The sequence below is a fragment of the Amphiprion ocellaris genome, chromosome 5 (assembly GCF_022539595.1).
Source record: "Amphiprion ocellaris isolate individual 3 ecotype Okinawa chromosome 5, ASM2253959v1, whole genome shotgun sequence".
NCBI classification, from domain to species: Eukaryota; Metazoa; Chordata; class Actinopteri; family Pomacentridae; genus Amphiprion; species Amphiprion ocellaris.
In genome coordinates, this window is record NC_072770.1 from 24,690,321 (window position 1) to 24,716,404 (window position 26,084).

At 40.5% G+C, this 26,084-nt stretch overlaps 1 protein-coding gene and 1 pseudogene across 3 annotated transcripts in view; one reads left to right on the top strand and one right to left on the bottom strand.

Annotated features, from left to right (window-relative positions):
* LOC111587630 (retinoic acid receptor gamma-A-like) overlaps positions 1–26,084 on the bottom strand; it is a 38,455-nt gene that overhangs the window by 3,256 nt on the left and 9,115 nt on the right. For 2 of the 3 annotated variants that reach the window (XM_035942667.2, XM_023297659.3), the window contains 7 exons: positions 21,715–22,106; positions 3,041–3,189; positions 1,730–1,871; positions 1,476–1,639; positions 1,159–1,335; positions 748–952; positions 384–542 (listed from right to left, as the gene is read on the bottom strand). In XM_035942667.2, the coding sequence (XP_035798560.1) occupies positions 384–542; positions 748–952; positions 1,159–1,335; positions 1,476–1,639; positions 1,730–1,871; positions 3,041–3,189; positions 21,715–22,106 (1,388 nt within the window). Of the gene's footprint in view, positions 1–383; positions 543–747; positions 953–1,158; positions 1,336–1,475; positions 1,640–1,729; positions 1,872–3,040; positions 3,190–13,782; positions 14,257–21,714; positions 22,107–26,084 lie in introns of those variants that run through there. The other variant, XM_023297660.3, reaches the window with a different exon arrangement.
* LOC111587650 (U5 spliceosomal RNA) lies at positions 2,207–2,312 on the top strand (annotated as a pseudogene).

A 26,084-nucleotide genomic window follows, 5' to 3' on the forward strand; every position in this document is an offset into this window, starting at 1 on the left:
CCTCCTCGTTTAAAAAAAACAAAACCAAACTGCAAGCCACTAGATAGGGTGTTACACCTTTTGCACTTTTGTTTTGGATAAAGTCTGCTAACTAGATCAGGTTTTCATTTTAAAGCTTTTATTTTGTTAAAACTGAATAGGTGAGTGTGATAACTTTGTTGTATTATTTCCTTTTTTTAGTATAGCAACCTCCATCCTCATTATTTGTTAACTGTGTTTGTGCTGATGAAGGTATATGCAATTAACAAACAGTACTAACTTTGGTTAAACAACACTTGGTTGTTCTTTGTTGCTTCTCTTTTCCCAGTGAGTTGGGCTGTAACACAAGAACTGCGGTCTGATACTGAGACCTACTCCGAAATTGTGGAAAAAAATCCGCTGACCTTTAGTGCTGATTCCTCGAAGGTCTGTGACTTTCATCAGCATGCGGGGAAACATGTGAGGCTTGTTTGGGCGTCTGCGGCGAGTGTAGATCTTCAGCGCCTCTAGCAGCGGTTCCTGCAGCTTGTCTACTTTCTCCGGCTCTTCCAAGTCCATTCGATCTGGGTGAGCAAAGCAGATGTACCAATATAGAGAGGAAATTAACAAACAGCTGACAAGATGATAGAGAGAGAATTGCAAAACCATGAAGCAAAATAAAAATTTTACAGGCTTCATACTAGTGGCTGGTTACTAAACTATGAACATATTTTGTCCCCTTGACTACAGGTGGAGATGAACAGGTGCAGAACAGTCAGCCAGACTCACCTCCACAGATGAGACAAATGGCACTGAGGAGCCCCGTCTCTGTATCGTCCATCTCCAAAGGCAGCAGCTGACCGGCGAAGGCAAACACCAGGTCTGTGAGGGGGCCAAAGCCAGCATTGTGCATCTGGGTCCTGTTAAGAGTCAGGCCATCTGAGAAGGTCATTGTGTCCTGTTCTGGCGTGTAGCGGGTGCATATCCTCAGCATCTACTCAGGGGAAAGAAAATGAGAAAGTCGAGACAAAAGAGAAATTGAACAGCTCGTAAATTTTCAGATAAAGTTCCGAAGAAAATGGCAGCTGTTCGGTAGCACAGTTTCGTATTGTATGAAGCAGCGTGACAGATGAACAGGCGTTAGGGAGGTGAGGAGCTGCAGGTTAAAGAAGAGAAGTAACAGGAGCATGAAGCTAGTACCAGGATGTCCAGACATGCAGATTTGAGGAGGGTGATCTGGTCAGCGATGGTGAGCGTAGTGAAGCCTGGTAGCCGCTTGGCAAACTCCACAATCTTTATAATGCACTTAGTGGAGAGCTCACTGAACTTATCCCACAGGCCCAAGTCCAGCTGTACTCTGTGGTCAGCACTTGAATTCTGGGAGAGAGAAAGAGGGACACTTTGGTGTGTGTGTGACTGTGCAGGGTTTATACTGTGATTGTCCTTCCTGCAAAGCGTGAGCTTCAGTGGAGTGTGAGTAATTGGAAGTGGACGCAAGTTTACGAAGAAAAACTCACTGTGGTGTATTTTCCTAGTTGGCACAGAGACGGGAAGGTCTCTTGGTGCGCTTTGCTGACTTTGTTAACCAGCTCCTCCAGTTCTCCACTAAGCTCATAGTTCTCTGGCAGCACCACCTCCTCCTTCACATCCTTCTTCTTTTTGTTCCTGTCATTGCGCACCGCTACAGATGAAACACAGGATCAACATTTAATTCCACTTTCAAATTTAAAAAAAACAACTCTCCATGTGCTACTAACTTGAAGACACTGACCTTCTTTGGACATTCCAACCTCAAAGCACTTCTGCAGCCGACAGTACTGGCAGCGGTTGCGGGTCACTTTGTTGATCTGGCAGTTCTTGTCTCGGTGGCAGGTGTACACCATATTCTTTTGGATGCTGCGCCGGAAAAATCCCTGAGGCAGATAACAGAAAATGCCTTGTACACTGCTACAGAGAAAGAAATACGACACTCTAAAAGTTTTTCTTAAGCTCTCTGATAATATTATCATTTTCAGATATCACACTAATCCATTTTTTTAGCTCAACAAAAGGACTGGAAAGAGTGAAAGAGCTAATCTGGTCCAGCTTTAGAGATGCAGACAGCTGTGTTATGTTAGCAAAAAACAACCTGTTTCCACTCTCTGTGCTGAGATTCTAAAGCAACAAAGAAATATGATGGTGGTCAGAGCTCTCCATATGTAACTCGGAGTAAGTAAGTGAAAAGGCATCAATAATTACCAAAATATCGACTCTTGTTTATCTTCAGATCGTATAAATCTTTTGCTTTTTATCAAAAATTTCCACGGAGAGGAACAACAAGACATCATTTTTCCAAGAGTTTTCTTTGGGATTGTTAAAGATTTATCTTGTCGTATTTCAATGTTCCTTTAACAGAGTAGAATAGATCTTTATTTTCATAGTTGAAAAACAACAAAAGGCAGTTTAGCAGCTCTTTGGAAGTCCATGAAAAAAATAAAGTCATTACAAAAAATAAAATGTAGCAGAAATAAAAGAAAACAATAAGAATGCACTGTGTAAAAACATGAATAAAAATAAAATTCCACTGCGAGAGCTTGCGCTGTATATAGTAAAATACAAAATCAGCTATTAAACACGAGGTAGTGTGTGCAAATAGTGCAGGGTGGGGGGTATTGTACTTTAGCTGCAAGGGTCCTCAGTCCTTTGTGGGGTTTTTGGGAAAGAGGAGATGCATTTAACAGTCAACAATAACGTATTAGTGTCTGTATGAAGCCGGAACAGAAAGGATTTGTATGCTGGGTTCTTTTCCATTTCATTTTAAGCGCTAATTCTACTTTTAGAACAGTCTTATTTGACTTCTACAGTCCAATTCGTTGGTCACATTCACATGGATTTAGTTGCTATATTTATAATATGCAGTAGACGCAGTGATGCACTAGAGGGCAGCTAAACAACATCACATTGCAGCTATGCTTCCATGCACATCTGCCAGACTCTGGGTGAACATAAGGTTCTCACTTATCTGACTTTCTTCTCAGTGGACCTCAACTGTTCCCTTTATACATGTCCTGTAAACTGTGCGTGTACCTCTGGCTCCACTCACCTTGCAGCCCTCACAGGAGCTCACTCCATAGTGATAACCAGATGACTTGTCCTGGCACACAAAGCACGGCTTGTAGACCCGAGGGGGTGGAGGAGGAGAAGGAGAGCTGGGCACCATCTCCTCTGAGCTGGTGCTCTGGGTCTCCACCGCTGCAGAAGGAGAAGGAAAAACGCATTTAAGTTTTGTATTCGAGCATTGAAACTATGCTGAAAGCTAATACAACTACTGATTAAGAGATGGTGGTCAACAAACAACCCCCCAGACCCATGCAGGCCACCCCTTGGAGCCAGAAGGCAAGCTCAAAGGCAGACATTTTTAAGAGAAAAAGGAGGGGAGGGGGGATGCTGCTGATTGACAGGGACTTAAAAGAGACACAATTAGCTGATGGCCAGATGGCTCTGCTGATAAAATGCTGATTGGCAGCTGAGATTTGATTGGCTTCTCCATTTACTGGTGAGTGGGGGGAGCGAGATACCTCTGTTGACTTTTTGACTGACATCTGAATTTTTGTGTGTGTGCCTGCCTGCACACATGCTCACATTTTTATTTGAAAGGCCGTCCAACCAGACCTGCCCATATAGCTCGAGCCCCATGTGAACAAACAGAGGTGGGATGTTTATGAGACTCGTCTGTCTCCCCTCTGCTCCTTCTCACTGTCTCGCTAAAGAAAATGGCACACTGTATAACGCCATATGCTGGCCACAGGCAAAGTCATTTGACTGCCTGCTAATGAAAACGGCTAAAAACAAACAATGTAAAAAAACAAAAAACTCACAAGTTCATCCAGCTGTTTAAAACTGCAGCTCCTCAGAATAGAGAGTAAAACTACAACACGCCTGGTACACATTTAAAGGTGATGACTAAAGAACAACCAGATTCCTTCGAACGTGCCTTTCAACTTTCACCTTCAGTCACCCCAACTTCACCTCCCTTTGCCCATTCCCACCCCCACTCCCTTGTTTCCTGGCCCTAAATTCCTCAGTGCAGGCTGGACAGGGTTTAATAGTTGCCCAGGCTCATAAGCAGCCCTATAAAGGTTGTGTCTCGGATGGGAAGGAGGCCCCCGGCCAGGGTGACGGACTCTTTATTGGGATCCAGTCACCTTGGGCAGCTATTCACATCAACAGCTCCATCCTTGGATCCCTTCCTAGTAAAAATAAAGAATCTGGGGTCAAAAACCCAAAGTCACAGCCCCTCCTGTCACCTTCAATGGATAGCACAGGACTGAACCAAATGTGGCCCTCACCCCACCACATCAACCCCAACCTGAACCCGCAGCTTGTCATTAACAAGACTGGTAAGGTTTCAAAAAACAGAGAGGCAAAGGCACAAAGGAATAATCTAATAAAAACAGAGAGGGGAAAAATAAAAAGAGAAAGAAAGGGCAAGAAGGAGGTGAGTCCGAGGACAAAAACTTCCCAGTGGCCGAGAGGTTAAATAAAATCCTGACTATTTAACTTTGACCTTGACTGAAGAAGGCCATTGCTAACTACAAGACCAGCAGCCTGCTTTAAGATTCAGAGATGTGGTCACATGATGCAACACTACGTTCATCTAATCATGGCTGCACAAACTAATCGGCTGGTTGGCTAATCAATCAATAGAGAGCACCACTAATTTTGGACTGATTAATTAAACCCAATTTGAAGCAAATAAATTCAAATAAATGATGTTTTTTTATCAGCTGACAAAGAGTGATGTAACATTAAAACCTCTACTTGACTTACTTTGACATATTTTGCATGAAGCTAACTGGTTTTGACACATTTTAATAGAAGTGTGAGTCAGTGGGGGAACTGTTATTGAGCATAATCTGAAGTGGAAACACAAAACACAGCAATTGGGATCGCTACACTCCCACCCATTACTCCTCTCGTGACATATGTGCATAAATTCAAACATTTCTGTTGCTTTTCAGTCCCAGGGTGCACTTTAACAATATTCTTGTAATTTTTAATGTGCTCGCAGCGAATTTAGATTTCAAGCCTTCTTCAAACAATATAACTCAGACCTGTTGTGCTGACAGAACATTAAAAAGTTCCTTTCTGTTCCCCACATTTAAACAATGACTAACAAGCGGTGAAGCCGGTATTCAGTTGACTCATGTGTTGTTTAACTGGAATTATTTAGTGGTGTGGACTGCTTTGTTTTGACTTGAAATAAATAAATGAATGTAGCGGTAAGTTATGTGTGCACTGTGTGACAGAAAGCCAGAACAAAGGAGGGTTTCTCATAAATTACTCAATGTTTTTTTGGTCTTACTGCATTATTTACCACAAAGGATTTTAGAAAACATGTTTACAACAGTATAAGTAGTGTCAGTCAGCTCACTTGTGAAAATGGAAAATACTTGGATTTTGATATGGAAGAAGTAATTAGTTGATCAGCAGCTATATTGATAACTGATCACTTGTTTAGCTCTCTGAATCCCAATAATCTTCTAGTCTTTTTTGCTCCTGTCACATTTTTATACACTGTGGACTAATTTTATAAAATCCAGTTATAATGCTATAAATCAGAAATTTTACACAAAAAATGTATAAAATATATGTATTTTTTCTTTTTCATCTTTCCATACATTTTTAACTGTTTACATTTTTTGTTTGTTTTCTTTCAGACATGCTCCTGTTTGCTCTGTGTAAATGCAACCTGCACTTCAGTTTAGCTGAAAAGTCCCTGAATTTTTCTTACATGACTGTTAGTTGTAGCTGAGTCACTAATGACTTTATAATCACACAAAAGGCTTCAGGTTTTTTTTTTTTTTTTTACAGAATCAAGTTATTTGAAACCTATTTTTTTGTTAATAAGACGTAGAAAAAGATGATTTTGATGCATGGAGATTAAGTTATGTTTTTTAAATTGGAGTCCTAGAGTTAAGGATCTTCTCGAAGTTGGAAATCCTATGATTATTTCTGTATTTGCTGTTTCTGGCTTTGAGAAATGATAGAGTTTTTGGCATTTTTTTAAAGCAGGCTTTGAGATTCAGAGGGTTATGTTTTTCTAGGGAAGTGCCAAACATTCCCCGATTCCACATCATTTATGACCAAACATTTGTTATATTTTGAATAAAATGCAAGATTTCCTCTATACTGGGACACCATTATTATCCAACAACAAATGAAAGGAAAGAATGAAACAACCACTGCTGCATAACATTGAAAGAGCATTGAGAGTGATGAAGTTTATGTGTTGCGTGACTGAACAACGTACCAACATACAAGCTTCCAGCATCTTGCTTGTGTGGATATGGTGCTTTTCATTGTCTTGTGTGATATTAAATCTCATATCAGTGTGTTTTGGAAATTAAATATGATATTAAAAGAGAGCAGCTTGGCCTACAGGAAATTCTGACAGGCATATTTCCCTGTTTTCTCACACTTTATGACAAATTAATCATGGATTAAGAAAGTAATCTGCAGATTAATCAAAATGGAAAAAAGATGGTAAACTATGATGTCTCTGGTCAAACGGATCAAACAACCTGATTATGAGATTTTCATTTCTGCCTGTTTGTTCTACTCTTATCAGAAAATGCTGCAAATATTATGCAATCTTCAGAAACAGTAGGTGTGATGACAGATGTTGGAAAATGTATCATGTTTCATGCACGAGTTTATGAATAAACAAAGAGCTGCTGGGTGAGCAGTAAATAGTGTGATGCATTCAGTTTTGGGGCATTAGGAGCTGAAGTGTGGGAGGTGGAGGTGAAGGAGTTTGGAGCTGAATGAGTGGCACTGTAACCTGATCACTGTTTTCTGTTTATATAGTAACACTGACAATGTAAAAGTGTCCCTGAGAGAACAAATGGAAAAATAGCTCCCATTGAAACGGAGAAGCTGCATCTGGCGCCAGGAGAGAGGTAGTGACTGACAGTGTCTGAGGGTGGTGAGAGCTGGTGAGGAGGGACGTGACTCAGAGGAACCTGACGGAGGGAGACAGGGCGAGAGACGCTGGGCTTGAAGGCAGGAGAGAGAGCGAGGAGGATGGAGGAGGGGACTTTACCTGGTGTGGAGAAAGAGGGAGAGGAGCCAAAAACTGTCAGCAGCTGTCATCACCCTGAACTGAGCTCAGCCTCAGAGCCTGGGCTTGAAAAAAATACCTCTCTCTTCTTAACCTACATCTCACCCCTCAGTGTGTCACAACATCAATCAGCGCGCCGCTATTGGACGCCGAACAGACGACATGGACTCGTGTGAATCAGCCAACCTGATGCAGCTCCTCTGCACAAGCGCTTCACATGCAATCAAAACTATAAATATAACCTGTCATCCGACTCATTTCATCATCTACTTGCAGGGCTTTAAATAATACTAAACTCCATCTACTTAGAGTTTAACTCCAAAATAAAATTCTCTTCCTATCAACTGCGTCACCACATAGCAATATTCCTGTGTGCTACTTCACTTCATATACCCATCTTGCTTCCATGTGTCTTTTTCATCTTCCTCCTCTCACATTTCCTCAGCGTTTGTTGTCAGATCAGCACATCCCTGTTTAGACAACAGATGCCCCTCCGAAAGCAGACACCTTCCTTATCAGCTCTGATGCCTGAGAGTCAAAGCTCTGCAGGAGCTGAGATACTGCTCCCGAGAAGAGTGAAAATCTTTTCTAACGGCAACAAATATTGCAAATACACCAACGACAAAGCTGAAAAGGTGTTTTAGCTGTTTCACTGAACTGATTTTATAATAACAGATAAGAGATACAAAAAATCTAGTGTTTTTACTCTGAATTCTCTGTGTTTTTTAGGAGATACTGCAAAATGCTTAGAATTAATTTGTGGTATAGATTTAGGACACAGCTTCCCTTTCTGCCAGAGCAGATGCCCAGCTGTCCATTTGGCATCCAGCACAGATATTTTACTGTGACAAAGCTGATGTTTCAGCTGCACAGAACTGATCTGCCATTTGGTATTAACAAGTATATGAGAATGAAAACACAGTGGCTGATAATTCCTGCCTTCACGCTTGCAGCAGTATCTGTTTTACAGCCTGAATGTGCACACAGTCCAGAAACACACACAAAGACTGGTTGAAGGTGTTCCTCCATTCCTCACGGAGCGTCTGTGTGGACTAAACAGTGTGACACATGGCCTATAGGACCGGCAGCCTGGCTCAACCTGCCAACATCGCACATCTTATTGAACTAGACTTTGGCCTGGAGGCTCCTCTGAGTCTCACAGTGAGGAGAAGTAGTGGAAGATACAGCTAAAGACTGTAACAAAGAGCCTAATAAACTGTATCTGTGACACATCCTCACTTATTGCTTCTTTTGGAGCCCAATCAGAATTCTGTGAAATACAATCAAATAGCACTGACACATACGATTGTATTAAAATACATAAAGATTAGCCAGACAAAAGAAATGCCTGTTAGATTCACATTTTTTTCGAATATAGATTAATTTTGACGGCAAATTCAGCTTTTGCAGAACGTCTCGCCTCATGAAATGTTCGGCAGCATGCTGTGGAATGTGCGTGCACATGTGAATATGTGTGTGTGGGCCGCTGTACTGGCCAGTTGGACAGTGTGTGATGGGTTTCTGTGTGATTCTGAGTGCAACAACACTCAGAAACATGGAGCGAGGGGCAGGAAACGCTGGGGTAAATGTGCTTCATTATTATATGGCTGTAACACAAGGAAGCCTTGTTTAAGTCCATTTCAAAGGGGCAACTGAAATATATTTTGACTCAGATTTACATCATAATATGTATGTGTCACCCTCAAAGTTCCTGTATTACGAGAAAATAAACAGCGGGGCAGAGTTTCAACCTCAAATATGCTGAGCAAGTAATTACCACGACAGCAGGGAGGAGATGGGGGAGATCTGAGTGACAATCCCTTTCATCAGCTGTTTTAAGTTCAATACCAGTGTTCCCTCCACCCTCCCCATCCCTCCCCCAAACTCAACCCTGGCTAATAACCCTCTTCCCCCCTCTGTCCTCTCCTGCCTTCCTGCCCTGGCAGAAGGAGGAGCCCTTCCTGTCATTGGCAGCGCCTTTTAAAGGAAAGGCTGTGAAAACCAGGCTACTGTCCAGGAGATGGCTCCATAAAAACAGCACCAAACACTTAAAAAGGAGGCAGGGACACACAAACACAGCAGTGCACAAAGGCACACACACACACACATTTGCACAAGCTTGGTTACAAAAACAGAAAACCTGGAAAAAAGCCCCAGACACCAAACCCCTTCACAGTTGAGTTTTGCAATGTGGGATGCACAGTGGAAATATGCGGCAAAAGAGCAGAATTCATGATAATGTGACCGTAATGCCAAACAAAGTTTAAAAACCTGGAAAATCACTGTCATGGAATATTGTTTTTCATGGTCAAGGAGTTGGTCTTTGTCTGCAGTGTGTGGGGGAGGCTGCATTTATGGGACAGGTTGTTAAATTTAGGTTTGTCCCTTTTGTCCCTTTCTTTTTTTTTTATAACTCCCAATAAACCCAGCTTTATATTTTTCCCCCTATTTTGATATTACAGAGTCCATATAGCCAATACTGGGGTTCAACATAACATCACAAACACATCTTCTGCCAAACTCAGTGTTTTTTTGGCAGAAAATCCTGGGTGTGTAAAGGTCAAGAGCAGACATGACCAGACATCAGGCACTGTGGTAATATGTGGTAAGATTTTAAATACTTTAAAAATGCACTTTGTCATGAGAAAATAAAGATATCACTGCTGCATGGCTTGATGACAGTGTGAACCAATCTTGTACCTTGTTTGAAAGATTACATTTTGAAAGCGACTTAAAGCAGCTCTTTATTAAATTATTGCTAAAAGTGATTCACATTTGGCAGTGGCAATGCAAGGGATTAGAGAAAACTGTAGGGCGCATCAATAAATCAGAATCATCAAAAGAACAAACTCTGTGAAAGTTAATGTGGCGAAAACTGGGCTTTGAGCTGTGACGCCAAAATCAGAGACAAGCTGGAACACGACTCACAAGATGTTGGTTTGAATCACTTTCACTCGAGAACAATCACTAATCAGGGGCATCTGCCCCTGCAGATTTTATAGAACAGCTTCAATTGCAAAAATATGCTCTTCCTGTCATATTAAAAAGGTTAATTTAACTAAATTAGATCTATTGTGCAACCACAGATAATGTATTTGCCATGTGTGCGTTCTGACCAGTCTATAGGTGTCACAGTCAAAGAGAAATGCAGGATGATTACATGGAACTATAGCATAAATACTGTGAATAACCAGATACGAGTTATAATTTGGTCTGCATGATTCAAGATAACTAAATAGTCGGTCGTGGTATTTTCTCTGATAATTTTATTTGACCAGAGAGAGGGATGTCTGGCTGTAAACAAAAGGAAAATGAAAACACTTCATGTTGTTCATTTTTGTGTTTTGATGAATCCAGAAAGATTTTAATGCAAATTGGTTTACCAACAAAATAATGTGAAACCTTTATTTTTGTTCTACCACCGCCACTGCTGAAAGTACCTGAATATATCAAAACAGTGTTTAGCTTGTTTGTTCAAGTCATAAAATTTTCAGCAGCACCCAATAACTTAACATGCCTTCATATTCACATGTTCTGGTTGTTATTAAATACTTTGAGCATGCAGTGATGGAAAAGCTGTTTCATTAAATAATACTCTGCCTTCACACACAAACACATGCGTACACCCTGAACCTTAAAAAAGAGCCTGTTGGCATCAAGAGGACAAGCACACACCTTTACCCAGTGACACACATTACTAAACTGTATTAAAGACGCCGCTGTGTATACAATCAAAACAATGATGTAAACCTTTTTTGTCCAACAAATGCAATACCGACCAGTTTTTAAAAATCTCATATATCCTTCATAAAACCTTCTGTCTTTGTCAGTTACTGCCTATGAAAGCATCTCCCAGCTAGCTGTGCTCTTCCTGTGTGATGATATGATGCTCCATTGTTAAAGTAGCTTTGAAGAGCCCATTTTAAAGAGAGGGTTCCCAAAAAAAGGAGATTATCACTGAATGAAGACAAGAGTGTTTCCCCTCAAGGCCTGAAACATCGAGACACAAAGGGCAACAGTGGGCTTAATCCCAAATTCCAACCTCATCCTGCCACTCTCCTTTCAGGCCTCGTCTCTTTAAACTGCCCCTACACACTCCTTAATGTCTTAATTGAGCCTTTGTAATTGTAATTGAATCATTAGAAGCTCTTGGTTACACAACACGAGGCATGTAAACGTATCCATGTGTGAGCAAAGAATAAACACACATTATTGCTGGGGGGGAAAAACACATACTGTTGGAAGAAAGAGGGGAGATCTTCAAAAGAAGAGAAAAACAAATGTCACGGCGCACAAGAGGCAGTGACAGAGAGACAGACGGACTTCAGCACGTAACCGCTGCCTTTAATACCTCCTGACGTTGAAACAAAGGAAGGCAAAGAGGTGCTGAACTGCCTCACACAAAAAAGACCAGGAAGAGATGACCCCCCCCCCTTACACACACACACACACACACACACACACACACACACACACACACACACACACACACACACACACACACACACACTGGAGAGGCAGTGTGTGTGTGTGTGTGTGTGTCAGGCCAAAATGCTCTCAGGAATTTAGAGCCACAACGTCCAACACAACATGTTCTCAGAAAGTAGATTCATCAGTTGTTCACTTTCTGATTAGGAGATAAAAGTCTGCAGCAGGTAATGGGGTTCCCTGCAATAAATACAAGATTACACACAAGAAATAAAGAAAACAATCCTGTCAGGGTCACAACTAGTCACATATTAGTGACAAGGGCCATTATCTAATTTTTCATTGTCAAACAGGAGGCAGTGTCTCGATTTTGTTCTCAATGATTGTACTTTAATTGCAATTGTTAGACTCCATTGCTTAAACATAATGTGCATTTTTCAACTACAGTGACAGAAAATGTAACATCTTAAATAAATGAGCTTAATGGTTTTGATTTGAACTCGGTCTTTAAAAAAATAAGCAAAGTGGCCCAGAAAAACACACAATTTGTTACATTTTGAATAATCAGATCATAGAAAGGGTGATTTTCTCTATAAATACACCTGAAAGTAATTATTTTCTTAGTAAATCAAAAAAAAAAAAAAAAGCAAATTGACAGAAAATGTGAAAACAGCCTGAGGTGATGTCTTTGAACATCTCCTCCAAAATATTCATTTCACTGTGACTTAGAACTGAAGAAAGCAGCAAATCCTTCACATTGGAGAAGCTCAAAAGGCAAAAGGTTTTGCTTGAAAAAAAAACACTAATCTGATCATTCCCTTTAATTAATCAATAAGTTAATCAGTGAATCACTTAATGTCCATTTCTCAGCAGAGGAATTTAAAACTGATCACCTTCATGTTGAAGAATGCTGATGTCCTTGACAAAGAAATAAAGCTGCAGAATGAAAGGTGTTACTCACCTCATGACTAACACCTTTTTGCACGTTGCTGGACATTAATGGTAACGGGTTATTTGGATAAAAGGCTCTTGTTTAGTTTTTTTGCTACCATGTTTGAATAAAATCTGTGCACGTACAGTTTCTTGGCTGACACTAAGACCTGCAACCTGCATGGCTTAGAAAAAAGGCAAGGAAGAAAGAGCCAAATTTCATATAAAGAGAGCATGATTAATGAACATTTGTGGACATTTGTCTTTCAGGCTGGCATCTGGCAAAGCTCCACAGCGAGTTGAAACAGGCCCTGCTGTGGTGTTTGTCATCCTGACTGCTCATCTATCATCATTAGTGAGCACTGTGGTCCTGACAGGCTATGATGCACTGGTATCTAAATAATTACTGAAGACAAATAGACTTAAGGTGCTCAGCGGGGACGTCCCAAATCACTGGAGAAAAGTAGGAGAAGACGTATTTTATCTGACACACATGAACACACTTTCTGCAGGTCGTTTCTATAGACAGATAAAGTCAATGTTTGATTTTCCAAGTCACTGAGCCAAGTGTAATCAAAGAGTGTGAAAACAGACTCCATGACAATAACAAAAGGTCTGCTTATTATTTTTAGTAGATAGAGGGACTTTTTCCTCATTTATCGCTGTAGTGTTTGTCTGAGTAACGGTTCCTGTGTGGATGATTAGATTTTCTTGTATGTCTGAATACCTGATGCAATCTGTGCCTTTCTTACTCAGGTCTTTTGAGGCTAAAGAATGTCTCGAGTTGGGAAACAGGGAGTGTTTTTATGTCAAATGATTGATACCTCATCTTTCATTCATCTTTAAATAATAGCGTCTCGGTTTAATATAACTTCTTGGCATCAGTGCAAACACAAATCAATGCAAAGTAAAAGATTGCTCATATGGTGAACTTCGTTTATCTTTTGTAAGTGGCCAGTTTTCTAACTAACTGTGGCTTTTTTGTGTGTCAGAATTGTAACCGTGTGATTTCAAGGCCCGTTTGCCTTCAATCTGTCAGTGCTGTTTCTGTTGAGCGCTTGTTGTTTTCTGGACACATCACCGGGTTAAGTCCCTGCATTGTTTGGGAGGACTGTCAATCATGTGAAGTCATTCATAAAGAAAACAAACGGCGTGATGTATAAATACACTCCCCGACTCACTCACTCACAATCACAAAAGCACACTGAGCACATAAACAAACAAACTGCAGGGCGAGAACTGGCACATATGATCGAAAAGGAATCCGACTCTTCCTGCTGCGTGATAACACAACTGGGGCTTTGATAAGGACACACATTAACACACACACATAGCCGGGTGGACGGTATATGTTGTATACTCACACTGGACGCTGCTGGTCCCGGCCCAGGCAAAGGGGTCCAAGCCAGAGAAGTAAGGGGTGGCCTTACCCAGCATGCAGGAGCCTTGTCTGGACACATCAAAGAGGGGCCGAGGGGCCAGACCCAGAGCCTCCATGCAGTCAAACATGCTCCTCTCAAAGCTATTGTTCTCAGATATTCTCAGAAAAAGCTCCCTGGGACTGAAAGTAACTTAATGCCCTGCTCGGTCCAGGTGTCCTCTGTCTGTCTGTCTGTATTCGCCCCTGCCCTCTGGCTGCCTCTTCTGTCTCTCCCAGACTCAGTCCTCCACAAGGCCTGGATCACTTCTTTCTGACTCTCTTTTCTCACCTTATTTCTGTTCTACAACACCAACTGCTTCCCCGCTCTGTGCACCACTGGCCTGCTCTGCCCTGTCTGCTGTAACTGATCTCAGCTCCCCTCTCTGGCTCTCTGGGCCTCTCACACTCCACCACAGTCACAGCCAGCGATCTGCACGCTCTCCCACTCCTGGAAAAAAGGGGGTGGGGTTGAAGAAGCAGAAAGAGGAGGGTCATCCAGCCTGAGGAGGTGTGCTCCTGCCTTCCGACTGGCCTCACACCAAACTGCTCTCCCTCCCTCCCTCTTTTCGCCTTCAAGTTTTCAAACTCACCTCTTCATGTTTCATATTCGGCAAATGAAAACAAACACTCCTCGCCTCCCCTATTCTCATCTTCAACTTGTTCTTTTTGTTCCATCACAGCAGGGAACAAATAGTCTCTCTCACAAACGGCACAGCTTTGCCCACCTCAAGGCAGAAAAGAAGCATCTCCCTCCTCACAGAGTCTGTTTGGAGCAGAACGAAACCTAGTGAGAGGGAATTTAGTGAAGGTGTCATTCGCTAATTTTCTCAGCTTTCACTGTAATTGGCTGCTCTTCTTTGCAGGAACTCACCTGCTCACATACACCCAAAATAAAACCCAGAGTTGGTTTAATTGGATATTTACGATTACCTATTATTATTATTCCTAAAAGTTTTTATAAAAATGCAAAGAGAAGACAACATGAAATCCATTAAATCAAACAATAAAGACATAATTCTCCATCATCCCCTGATAATTTTTGAATTTGATAATAAAAGTAAAGTTTGAAGTAATTCATCAGATTTTAATTGGTCGGATTTAGTTTTACAACCATTTTGTTTTGCTCGAGGAATTAAAAAAGAACTGCCAAACTCATTTATCTGTTTACAAGTAGGAAACCTTTTTCTTCATATGTCGAACTGTATCATACAGTGTAGACTAATTTCACATTTGCACAGATGATCTGCTGGGCACAAAATAAAACACTCAGGCCTAAACCAGCAACTAAGTGATCAATTGGAATTTTTCTAGGGAAACATCTCTTTCTAATTGATGTTAAATTACATTGTTCATTACACTGTTCTTTCAAGAAGACCTCCAAGGAAATTATCAAGAAATTATTCCAAATATGTATAGATTTCTAAAAAAAAATAAAAATAAAAAATAAAAATGAAGCTTTAAAGAAGACAAGAAAGCAAAAAAAAAGGAGGCGGAACTAAAAGAAAAATATATAATTGTTTTTTTCAAAGACATATATTCAAATGAGTTTATTAAAAATCTATCAGCTGTCTGCAACTTGATCGGCTCTTATTGGTTCGCCCTAATTAGGTCAATTAATAAATAATTCACATTTTTTCATTTGGTTTCAGTCCGCGCATCATTCTGTGTTTCTCAGCAGAAAATCCCGTCCTGCTGCACAAAGTTTTATGTGTCTCCTCAAGCTCTTCTTTATCTCTTTCCATTTGGTCTTGGCATGTGCGGCTATCTAATTGAATTCTTTCAGTTCAGTTCAAATGGATTCAGTTATCCTCCCTCCCGGAGCGTATTGGAAACTTCAGTCACACTGAAGTGCGACTCCGCTGCAGGCGAACCACATTGGCCCGAAGTCTGGATAGTTTGTATACGAGACAAACTCGCCCTCCTCCCTCTCCTCCTCCCTTTCCTTCCCTCGTTCAAGAGGGATGAACTCTGGAAGAAACCCCCACTGGGGCTCTAACACCCCCTTCACACACACACACACACACACACACACACACACACACACACACACACTGACTTCCCAACTTGTCCTGCCTGTGGCTTCATATGCTTCATATTCCTCTTGTATGTTACAATTCTCTGTTTTCTTTGTTTTTCTCCTGCCTTTTGTTTATATATCTCCCAACACCCTGAATCCATTTTTAAAATATTTTTTTCATGATTATTTGGAGGATGGCAGCAAACACCATTTCGGCAGTTGGTTTTATTCGAAAAATAACTCTTTTTTTTGCAGCGCTCTCTTACTTACCCCTGTTTTTACCTGCTTTTCACTTACACAGCCACACGCTCATATAAGCACACACTCGCACACTACAATGACGCACTGCAGGGAGCAGAGCTACACAATATCAGCCTGCTGAGCTCTCTCCACACCTTGAGACAATTACCCTCCCTGCCTAGCAGCACCCTGCCCCCTGTTGCTGCTTTGAGGAAAGAAGCACACAAATGCAAGGCGGAGGGGGGATGCCAAAAAAAAAGAAAAAAAGTTGTCTCATTTTCCTTCACTCTTAAGGAAATATAGGCTTCACTCCCACTCCTTTAGTTGGGCAAATTGCAGCTCTCCGTCTTTGAAACTTAAAACACGGGGCTCCTCAGCCAGCCGGCTTTTCTCCTTCTTTCACACACACACACACACACACACACACACACACACACACACACACACACACACACACACACACACACACACAACTTGTAAGAGGAGCGAGTCGCATTACAACTATTCACAATCAGGTTCTTCAGCTATTCATCCTGTCGTCATGTCTGACACAAACACACAGAAGTGAACAATGGCCTCTCTCTCTCTGTCTGTCTGTCTGTCTGTCTGTCTGTCTGTCTGTCTGTCTGTCTGTCTGTCTGTTTCTCCTCTGGCAGCTCCTCCTGCTCAGGCGCAGTTATTTGCACAAAGTCTCTCTGCGGTCATCAGTGAGTGCACCAATATAGTCACAAATGCGAGGCGAAACTGCAGTTTGTGATATTCATGGGTGTTGGAATGTGCAGCCTACGGAGTGGCAGTGGAGATGTGTGTGATTCTGTGTGCGCTCAGACACACGGAAAATTATATGTGTATGCGCTTCAGCAGAGTGCTTGTGATGACAGACACAAAGAAAAACACACAAGCCTCACTCTGTGCCTTTAGGTTCAAGTTACTAATATCGCACACACACATGCACACACACACACATGCACGCACACACATGCACGCACACACATGCACGCACACTCACTCAAAACATTACAAAGAACAAGATGTTACTAGTAGAGAAATTACCAAAGGACACTGTGTTCACTCTGGAAAAACACACTTCTTTTCCCTGTGATATCACTGCAGCAGAACTTCTACATTTTCATGACTGCGAACAATCTAGATTTATACTGAACATTAATGCAGAGGTCATGAAAATAGACGGAATTTATCGCTTCCAAAAACACTTGAGAAATATTTTCTTATTCTCGTGAAAATCCAAAGATTGTATCGTATGTTTACTCCAGTTCCAGGAAGCCTTTGGGCAGAGAAGACTCAGCCAAAGAGCATTACTTGGATGCTTTGCCTGATCCCCTCCACTATTAGAGAAAAGAAGAGAGAACTTAATGTATGAGTGAATACACAGCAGGGAGCTTTTGATGTGGATTTCCGCTAATTTCAAGTCCAGGGATGTTTTCAGTTTCATCTCATTAGGGCACAAAGTCCAGTCATGCGCTCCTGCTGATTAGGACCTGGTTTGAATTAATTTGGAAATCCCTTTTAAACTGTAATTTTGTATACTTTGGTTCACTTTGCTCTAATGAGAGACAAGTCATTTCCTTGATAGCAAAGATCTTTGGATAGATATGTCAGCTCCTCTCTTGTGTTGTGTTGTGAGGATAGTGATGAACAAAATAAGATGTGAAAGGCCTTAAATGACTCCCATTATATTTAAAGCTAGTGTATGTTAGTTGTCTGCTCTATGTTTGCTGGAAATCTGGTGTTTGCACAAAGCCCTGGCTCTGGTAGTAGAAACCAATCAAAATGGTTCAGACTAATTCACATAGCTTTAATCCACTATGTCCTCAGAACAGTAGATCAATCCTGCAGGCAGTTTGAAAGGCAAGTTATCATTAAGTAGCTGCAAAATTGACACCATTTGACACCATAGCAAGAAACAGTTAAAATAGTGAGAATCATCATGTTTTCAGTCTTCTGATTGTCCTTGAACTAATCATTCGTGTGTGCAATTGTCGGAAAACTTAGCCAAATGGACGCTTAAAATTGGGATCCTTGACCAAAATCGCTTGATTTTACCTTTGCAAAAAAAGTCAGTAAAAACACAGGCGTACAACTGTGAAGTCATTTATGTCCTACCTGTGACCAGCAGTCATATGACAAAAATTTGGGGGCTTTTCGCCTCAACTAGGTTTAACTGCAGGCTGTGTTTGCACAGATCAGATAGGAGACGAATGTGGTGATAAATTATAACTGTAAGTCATAAAAGATCTATTAAACCTGGAGCCAATATTTTCTACAGCGCTGACAACACACATATGTAAATGTTGTGCATGTTGATCCCTTTGTTGTTGTGTTTTTTTTTGTAAAATGCTTTTTTCCTCTTTTATGATTGATGGCAATATAACTGGATCATACTGCACAGAATAGATTTTTGAATTCTTTCTACTTCTAGTCTTGACTGTGTTGTTTCCATTGAGGTGCAGGACTTTATATTGCAGTGAAGAATGAGTCCACTATGAGCAGAACTGGAGGAGCAAAAAACGCAGAAAAACTGTTTTGGGTTCAGAGGATTAAGGTCCAGTTTCACCAGCACAGTATCAAATGTTTACAGCAAAACTGATTCGCTTCAACAGAAGCTAATTATATGCCAGTTCAAATCTGGTGTACTCTTTGTAACTTCACTTTCTCACTTTGTGATAAAACCTTGTGTTCTACAGTATTGGAATTTTTCTGTCTATTTCTTTGCGTAACCTTTTCATTTACATTTCAACACCTTTATGTCTCTGAGTTCAAGACATTGATTTGTTTGTAACACAAACAAATATTTAGAGGACACAATGCTGGAGTAAAATCTTCTCAAGCTCTCTCTCTGTCCTCACAAAATCAGCAACATTTGGAACAACCTTTTGTACTTTTTGTGGTCCTACAAAATAAACTTTGCATCACAAAGGAAGAGAATGTTTTTCTTTCAGTAATTTCCTCGAAATGTTGAAGGTCAACAATGACAAGATGGTTTTCTGTCTTGCTGACCTTGAGTACAGCAAACCAAAAATGAAATGTTAGATGTGTTGTTTCACTCTTATTTAACCCTCTGTCCCAGCATTAACTGCTCCACAAAAGTTAAATAGTTTGCATACAGTGGGAAATGAGATTAGATGGTACAAATAAGTCCTTTGAATAAACTGTAATGAACAAACAGGCAAGCTAACTTCCCATTAACTAGAGCTACCATTCTGGTGTTTACAGTCAATTAGAAAACTAGCTTCAGATTTTTCTCTATTTATTCAGACTCATTCTGTTTGGAAGGAAATCATGTGCAACATTTTCCATCAAAGAATATTTTCTTTTGATTGGATTTAGATCTTAGGATTGCAGTAACACAATTTTGCTTTTTAATCATATTGGGATAAATGTATTAAAGCCAGCAATTTCACATCTGGAGCAGTAATTGCTGAATCACTGGTGCTGACCCAAACCTACAGAATAGCATAATGTGTTTCGTCAACCACTATGGCAAAAAGGAAAAAAGGCAACATTTAGAACATAAATGTTTAACTGGGGTTACATTTTTGACTATTTAAACTAATGTCTTCTTACTTTAAGCCAAGAAATCACATGCTGTGTCCTGTTTTTACTATGTAACTGTAGACCTTCATTTGATTCCAGAGCTTTATCACAGTCTACAAATTGTAATCTTGCTGTCTTCTGTCACAACTAGCAAATAAAATTGAAATACCATAAACTTTACAAAAGTGACAGATGTAGATATAGTGTACATACCTGACAGTCAGTTTTGGCTTCAAGTGCTGCTTATCATCCCCTATCTGATTAAATGCTGTCTCTCATATCATTCTATCTCTGGCTGTATATCTATAAACGTCCCAGAGGCGACATTTTAAAGATGTAATCACATGCTGAGTGCTACTAGCCTGCTCAAATCCCTGCTGTGGGCAGAGACTCCAGAAAACGACTGGAGATCAGCAGATAACAGCTCAGTGAGCACATCATGTGTGTGCACACAGTGACACACACATACTCGCTGTGATTGACAGGTGTGTTCAGCAGGTATTTCTAAGCCTGATGTCAGTCTGACAGGGTCTGTGAGACTCCACGAACACGTCTCAGTGTAAAGTGTTGGAGACAGACAACGTGGATACCGGCTAGTTTGGGAGATAACGTCACCATATGTACAGCAGAGTGCTTGATTAACCTGAGGTAGCGTCCTGTCTAAAGAGGAAATATCAACAATAACGTATCTTTAAAAACACAAAATTCCACCTTTGTTCCTCTTGTTGTCGCTCTTTCTCGTCAATACTGATGTTGAATGTTTCCAATGTTGCTTTGGAGAATAATGAAGAGTAAACAAGCCAGACTGACTGTAATACGATTTGTTGTTCATCCTAGTTAAATATAAATATGATTTTAGCAGAATACATATGTGTGTATTGTTCCATATTTTTGAACTACAGAAAATGTATTAAACTGTACAAAAATGTACTGTGAATTTAGATGGATGATGTAAATTGACATTAAAAACAAGAAATTGTAAATAAAAAAGACTGGTATGAACTGGTAAAGTATAAAGCCAAACATAGAAAGTAGGGCAATAAAATGTATAGGATTTATAGAAAATTACTGTATGAGATGAGATGAGATGAGATGGTATGTTCAGTTATTTTTCGGTATTTTTTCTGTATATTTTAGCGCCTTTGTTAGCTTTTTTTAAAATTATTTTTACAGTGCATACACTTTGGCTTGAACAGAAAAACCTCTGAAGCCAAGAGCAGAAGATTTAACAGAAAATTATGCAAGGATAAAGGTAAAGGACTTTTTCAAAGAATGACATATTATAGCAGAGGAGATGTGCTCTTCAACCTTCAAATCAAGTTTTTTTTTTCAAAATGTCACCAAGTCTTTTGTCATTGTATAAACTCTAGAAATGAATCTCACTACAGTTCAGTTCTGTCGGTCTGTGAAGTACAACAGCGCCCCCTGTGACTCAAAAAGGGAAATCTGCTTTTGCAACATAAAATGAGAAAGTGTTTCATCTGCCAAAACTCCCATCCTTTTTGAGGGAAATTTCTGTTTCCATTTGTTCTAATGTAAAGATTTGTTCCCCCTCCATGGACAGCAGCAAATTACAAAGAAGGACCATGTTGTGTTTGCTGGTTTTTCCAGGCTGCTACTGCTGCCATCTGCCTGGTTTACCACATGGAAAAAAAGAAAGAAAAAAAACTTCTTCTCTTCTCAGAAGATGTTTTAAAGCCTAATTATAACCTCATACTGACCCTGAAAACTCTCCCAAAACTGAGTCTTCAGTGATCAAAAAGGGCAGATGAGGGAACGATTGGGATTTCTTGCCTCCCCACTGAACCTCCCAGTACTATGAACTATTTACACTAGAATCTGATTTAGGCTGAATGCGACATTGTAGTTTTGACATGGTTAAAGATAATGACATGAGGTTACCCAGGTTCCTGTTACACAACTAACTTGCAAAGAATGCAAAGAGAATTTATTTGACTGGTCCATGAAATGCAACAAATTGAAAATAATATTATCAACACACATTTTCATAATAGTAATGTGCGTGTGATGTGACAGATTAATAGGTCAGTTTAGGTTACTCACACAGGGCAGCCATCTCTTTGGGAAGATCTGCTCCAAATCGGCCAAAAAGGTGACTACTGGCCAGCAGGTCGAAGGGGGAGTGGCTCCGCATGGAGTTAAAGGTGAACGGGTACATGGCACGAGGGAAGCCTGTCATGTGACGCACTTGGTGCTCTCTGTTGGTTGCCATTGTGAAAAGTGCAGCTGGTGGTTCAGGCGACTTGTCTCTGACACTCTTACTGTTTCCTCTTCTTCCTTCTTGGTCAGAGGACGATGGTGAGGTTGAAATAAACTGATGCCATTCAGCCCCTCTCAGCTGCTTCTTCTCTGCTGACCGGCAATGAGGTAAGAGGGGTACTGATGATGGAGAACAAGACCAGAATCCACGTGACCAAGATCCAGCCAGGTTCAGACTGTAGCAAAGAAGGGAAGACAAGGAGAAAGGTTTAAGTACTGTAAACAAAATCTGTTCTATACCTCGAGAAGTCACCTAAAACCTTCAGTTAGTTCAAAAACCTGCATCTAAGGAGGAAACTCCAAACGTATGAGACAACGAGGATGAAGAACAAAACAGCAGTATTAAAGAGTTTGCAGAGAAGAAGCAGAGGGGGGTACAGCAATTTTCTCCAGCTTTTTGTGTGTCAAGGAAAGCAAATTTTTTTAGGCAACACCATATGATTTCAATCAGCAGAACTGTACTATAAAGGGTCTCTCTGTTCCTGCTGCCAGCCTGACTGCAGCGGCTGCCTGACAACCACCAGCCATGACCTGGGTACAATTAACACTTATAGACCAGCACACATTCATTCATCTCACTGTACTCCACAGCACAAAAATCCACTTTCCTTCCTCTTTGCTGAAGGTTTTTGACAACTTTTCTCAACTTCTCTGTCACTCAGGAGTCACAGTGTAGCTACGTGACTCTGTCCAAAAGTTAAATGAGGGCTCCCCTCCCTTGATCTTCCTCCATGACTCCCATCCCCTTCATTGATTTCATGAGTGGGTGGAGCTTAACTGTCTGTGGTGGAGCTGCGGTAAATAGAGCTCGGCCAAAGAATGTCTTGTTGTTTCGGGCCTGCTTCAGCATGGGAATCAAACACCCGGGGTGGGTAAGAGAGACAGTGACTGAATAATGAAGTTACAAATGTCCTACGTTGAACTAATCCTCCGAATCAGCAGATACACATGCTGAGTAACAACAGAGGATGTACCAGCAACTTGTTTGTTATGCACAAGCTGATCTCATTTCCTTTTATTTACACATTTGTAAAGACTAGCACACAAATACTGGTACAGTATACACACTCTGTAATGACATGCTTTATCAAAAACAGTAGAGGCTGCTGTTTAAAAAAATAAATAAAAAGACAGTTTGAACCAGACCTTGTATCTCGAGAGCTTCAATGAAATGTGTTTGTTTAAAAAAAGTGGACTAAAATTCACAATTCAGTCACAACATAATTTGGTATTATTATGTTTAAATAGCTTAAGACACACACCTATGCATATAAGGTCTCATAATTCATTGGATAAAACCTAAGCCTTGGAGTCCAAGGAACTCTGTGTATGTGACAGGTTAAAAAAATCGATTTAAAATAAATAAATAATCAAAAGTGTATTACACACAGGTTAAAAAGCAGAACTATACAAAGGTTTAAAAGCTGATAGAAGAATTCATGAGTAGTTTAAAAACGAGTTAAAAGGGATTTGTAATTCATAATTAACTTGTGGACATGATTGTTACATTAAAAACATTAAGAGTTTACAAAGCTTACAATATTTACAGATTATTGCGAGTTTGATGATGCATGATCGATTGCTTTTGTCTGGCACTGTGTTCCCGCTTGCACTGTCGAGCTCCGTGTTCTTTTGAATAAAGCCAAATGGAGGAAAGACGTGTGTCTCGTCTCTCTCCGGGTTTTTATCATAAAAGTTCCACAAACCTCTCCCAAACTCGTGGAGCAGAGGGCACAACATGTAGACCTTTGTGAAACTTTGTAATGAGGTTTTGAAAAAGTATAGATCACAGCAAGGGTCTCGTTAATGTCACTTTTTAGTCTCACATTAGTTCCTAAATTTATTGAGGTGATGTGAATCTTGTGCTTTATGAATTCATGCCTAATCATATTCTAATTAATCACTTTGGAAGTTATTAGCGGTGTGTAGAGCAGAGTGTATAGAGAAGAAAGAGATGGGACTGAGTCTTGAAAAGTGTGAAATGATGCATCGGTAAAGTGTTTGACTTCACGATAGACTTCTGTTATTTTGTTTAAAGTGACCAGAAATCAGCCAAATAAAGGCCACAGAATCAGTGACGTCACTGTTGTAATCTGGACTGTTTAAAGCATGAGTCAAAAATAAGAGTCCTGTGAAGGTGGCACAAGTTAAAAGAACAGCCCATGACACATTTTAACCCATATCTAACATTCAGAGTTTTCCCAGGAGCACAGTGGAATCATGACTGATGAAACAGGAGAAACCTGTAACCACAAGGATTCCACCCAGAGTCCTAAGCCAAAAGAGCTTTGGTCACTGTTAAGGCCAATGCATGGTTTTACGCATTCGTGTCCGAATCCGTGAGGGTGAAGAGAACATGAATTTAGTCATTCACCCATCCGTGTACGGCCAAAAAACGTGTAACTGTGCTCACTGTCTGCACTACAAGCGACTGTGCTTGTGCCAGGAAAACAAATGGTGTTTGAAACAAATGTTTGTTTTTAGGAGAGAATGTATGAAGATATTCTCCAGCATTCACACCTTTATAATTCATCATTAACAGGGTTGTAATTGAAGTAGTAACTGTAGGATGTCGGAGCAGCTTTGATTACTACATGATTTCCACTGACAGAGCCAAAACACAGCGGTAAGTTCTAAATTTTCCTGAAATCCTGTGCTATGTCCGCCCACTATGCTCGACACACTTGAAGAATATTCACTGACACGGTGCTACAGCCCAAACCAGGCAGCCGCTAGGTCCTGTAAAAACTGTAAAAAGAGACCGACTGCAGACTAGCACAGCTGTACTGTAGTGTCAACGGAGCTTACATGGACACAGAAAGCCACTGTGGATCAGAGGCATATGACATCCCATTCCGAAATCACCAAAGAGTAATTAAAAGACTGTGAGCGCAGACAAAATTTATTGGTCTGATGAGACAACACAGAACTCTTTGGGTAGAACTCCAAACAATTTTACGAGCTGCTCAAGACGGAACTGTTTAGTCTTTATTTTGCCTTTGCTATTTGAAAGCACATTCTGAGATGGCATTATGCTGGTTTTGATTGGGTCAATGTGAAAAAGCAAAGGTGACATAATGAGGGTTCTTTTCAGTGGTTTTATTGCACAGTCTGTGTGTGAGGGGGTTTATGTTTGGTGAACCCCAAGCACTGTTCATTAGCTGTCCGATGCCATCCATACAGTGGAACATGGTGGTGGAAGCATCATGAGGTTTCTTAGGGAGACAGAAACCGTTGACTTTTTAGCACAATACTGACCCAAAGGATGCAGAAAAGGCAATGCTGGAGTCACTTTGAGATAAGTCTGAGTGCCCTTGAGTGGTCCAGACAAATTCCAGACTAAATCCTGAATGACAATACACTGGTGCTTCAATCAAAAGATTTGCCAATAATAAAACTGTCCAAATCCAGGTGTGCAAAATTTCTGGAGACCAACTGAACTAAAAGCTGTAAGTGCTGCCAAGGGGGCCTCTACAAAGTACTGAATTAGGCAGTTCTGAGGACTTTTGTAAATGACTGTGTTTTTTTTATTTGTATAAATGTGCACAATTTCTAACAAAGTTATTTTAACTTTGTCATTTTAAATGTAGATTGATACAAATAGAATGAAAATACAAAAAGTGAAGGGATCTAAATATATGATAGGCAGACAAAAAAGTTTTCGAGAATGTCAACACAATAAAGGTAAAAACTTTCCATCCTGGTCGTCAGTGCAGTCTGTTTGAATTGTATTGCATTACAGTCAGAGGTGTTTCTCAGCCTCATTGACATAAATGGGGTGGACATGAAATTCAGTTAATCTACAAGCATCTGTGCTACTACTATTAGAGTAAAATTCCTCTACAACCTTCCTTCCCAGACGCACATGCACAAACAGTACACATTACACATTCACACACAAAGTCAGCGCAGTCAGTGTTGTTTTTAAAGTCATATTTCCCATACTGACATATTTGCTGTAACTTCTTGGCTCCGCTGCGGTTTTTCTTCTCTGTCAGGGCCAGCGAGGGAGAGTCCCAGCAACTATTTTCACAAAGAACTTTTGTGTTTGACGATTAAAGAATGTCAAACACAGGTTGGACAAAGTGTGTAGCGATTATAAAAAGGGATTACATGCACGGTGTGGAATGGCTGCATTTTGTAAAACATATGCA